Raw genomic sequence first — 2,200 nt, 5'->3', positions numbered from 1 at the left:
TAGAATAGAAGGAGAGGTAAAGTTCCTCAGACAAACAAAAGTTAAAAGGATTTGTGATTGCTAAATTGGCCTTACAAGAAAATATGCAGGGAAACTCTGCATTGGAAACAAAAACCATAAGGAAGAGTAAGAAAAATAGGAAGCACAAAAGCAAAACAAACAAACAAAAATATATATACACATGTATATATATACATATGTATGTACATATATATGTAGAATACAATCAAGAGTAGTACAAAATAGTTCGCCCCTCCGAGCTGGAAATGCAACTGTTGGGAGCTTCGGAGGCTGGGGAGCTGGACGCGGAGGCGGCTGGGGAAGTCCGAGCGATGTAACCAGGCCGCCGTCGCTCGTCTCTTCCTCTCGCCTGCCGCCTCCTGTCGTGAAAATAACTTTTTTACTATAAAGGAGAAAAAAAGTAGCTGTCCGCCCCTCCCGCCCTCTTTTCCTCTCAGCCCTCTCACCTGCGAGGGAGCCCGGGGTGGCCGCTCCGCCGTCGGGGCCGCGCCGCCGAGCCCCGGCCGCCCCGGGCCGCCCCCGCCCGCCGCCCCCATGCATCCCTTCTACACCCGGGCTGCCACCATGATAGGCGAGATCGCCGCAGCCGTGTCCTTCATCTCCAAGTTCCTCCGCACCAAGGGGCTCACGAGCGAACGACAGCTGCAGACCTTCAGCCAGAGCCTCCAGGAGCTGCTGGCAGAACATTATAAACATCACTGGTTCCCAGAAAAGCCGTGCAAGGGATCAGGTTACCGTTGTATTCGCATCAACCATAAAATGGATCCTCTGATTGGACAGGCAGCACAGCGGATTGGACTGAGCAGTCAAGAGCTGTTCAGGCTTCTCCCAAGTGAACTCACACTCTGGGTTGACCCCTACGAAGTGTCCTATAGAATTGGAGAGGATGGCTCCATCTGCGTGCTGTAGGAAGCCTCACCAGCAGGAGGTAGCACTCAAAACAGCAGCAACGTGCAAATGGTAGACAGCAGAATCAGCTGTAAGGAGGAACTTCTCTTGGGCAGAACAAGCCCTTCCAAAAACTACAATATGATGACTGTATCAGGTTAAGATATAGTCTATGGATGGATCATCTTATAATGGATGGATAAATTTGATTTTTGCTTTGGGTGGGCTCCTCTTGGGGATGGATTATGGAATTTAAACCATGTCACAGCTGTGAAGATCTGGCACAAGATAGAGTGGTAAAAAAAAAAATTTTTTTTTAAAGTGACAGTGCCATAGTTTGGACAGTACCTTTCAATGATTTAATAGCCTGTGAGTCCAAGTAAACGATCGCTTTATTTGCTAGGGAGTGAAGTCCTAGGGTGGTTTCAGTTTCTCCCAGATGTTACACCTAAATTTTTTCCATCAACCCCTTTAAGGCAAATCTGTATTTCAAAGAACTTTTCTCTGCAGCAGATCTTGCAGAGGAAATTTGCACTATTACACTTGAAAATTGTTAACTTTTTTGGCAGCTCAATAGGAAAGCTCAACATTTTAAATGTGGTAGTACTGGAAATTTTGACAAGACTTTTACCTAGCACTTAAATATGTATAAATGTACATAAGACAAACCTAGTAAGCATGACCTGGGGAAATGGTCAGACCTTGTATTGTGTTTTTGGCCTTGAGAGTAGCAAGTGACCAGAATCTGCCATGGCAACAGGCTTTAAAAAAGACCCTTAAAAAGACACTGTCTCAACTGTGGTGATAGCACCAGCCAGCTCTCTGTACATTTGCTAGCTTGTAGTTTTCTAAGACTGAGTAAACTTCTTATTTTTAGAAAGTGGAGGTCTGGTTTGCAACTTTCCTTGTACTTAATTGGGTAAAAGTCTTTTCCACAAACCACCATCTATTTTGTGAACTTTGTTAGTCATCTTTTATTTGGTAAATTATGAACTGGTGTAAATTTGTACAGTTCATGTATATTGATTGTGGCAAATATTTTGGATGAGAAATTTTTCTTCTCTCTATAATAAATTGTTTCTTATCTTGGCATTTAAAAAAAAAAGAGTAGTACAAAATAAAATATTGTAAAATATGATCTCAAATCCCTGAAATGTAGAGGGGAGAGGAGTAAAGAACGACTTCAAGTTAAGTGATCATCAGCTTAACATAGACTTCTTTATGCAGAATATGTTATATATAAGCTGAGTGGTAACAAAAACCAAAAATCAATAATAGATAAGCAAAAGAG

At 42.8% G+C, this 2,200-nt stretch overlaps 1 protein-coding gene across 1 annotated transcript; it reads left to right on the top strand.

Moving 5' to 3' along the window:
- The first annotated feature begins 258 nt into the window (after nt 1-258).
- LOC132020925 (protein BTG1-like) lies at nt 259-1,794 on the top strand. The gene is given in 1 exon segment (XM_059405025.1): nt 259-1,794. A coding segment is annotated over 1 exon segment (516 nt). The 5' UTR covers nt 259-555; the 3' UTR covers nt 1,072-1,794.
- The last annotated feature ends 406 nt before the right edge of the window (nt 1,795-2,200 follow it).

This window comes from Mustela nigripes, chromosome 6 (genome assembly GCF_022355385.1).
Source record: "Mustela nigripes isolate SB6536 chromosome 6, MUSNIG.SB6536, whole genome shotgun sequence".
NCBI classification, from domain to species: domain Eukaryota; kingdom Metazoa; phylum Chordata; class Mammalia; order Carnivora; family Mustelidae; genus Mustela; species Mustela nigripes.
Note: the sequence above shows the minus strand (reverse complement) of the source record. Positions and strands in the feature narration are given on the sequence as shown.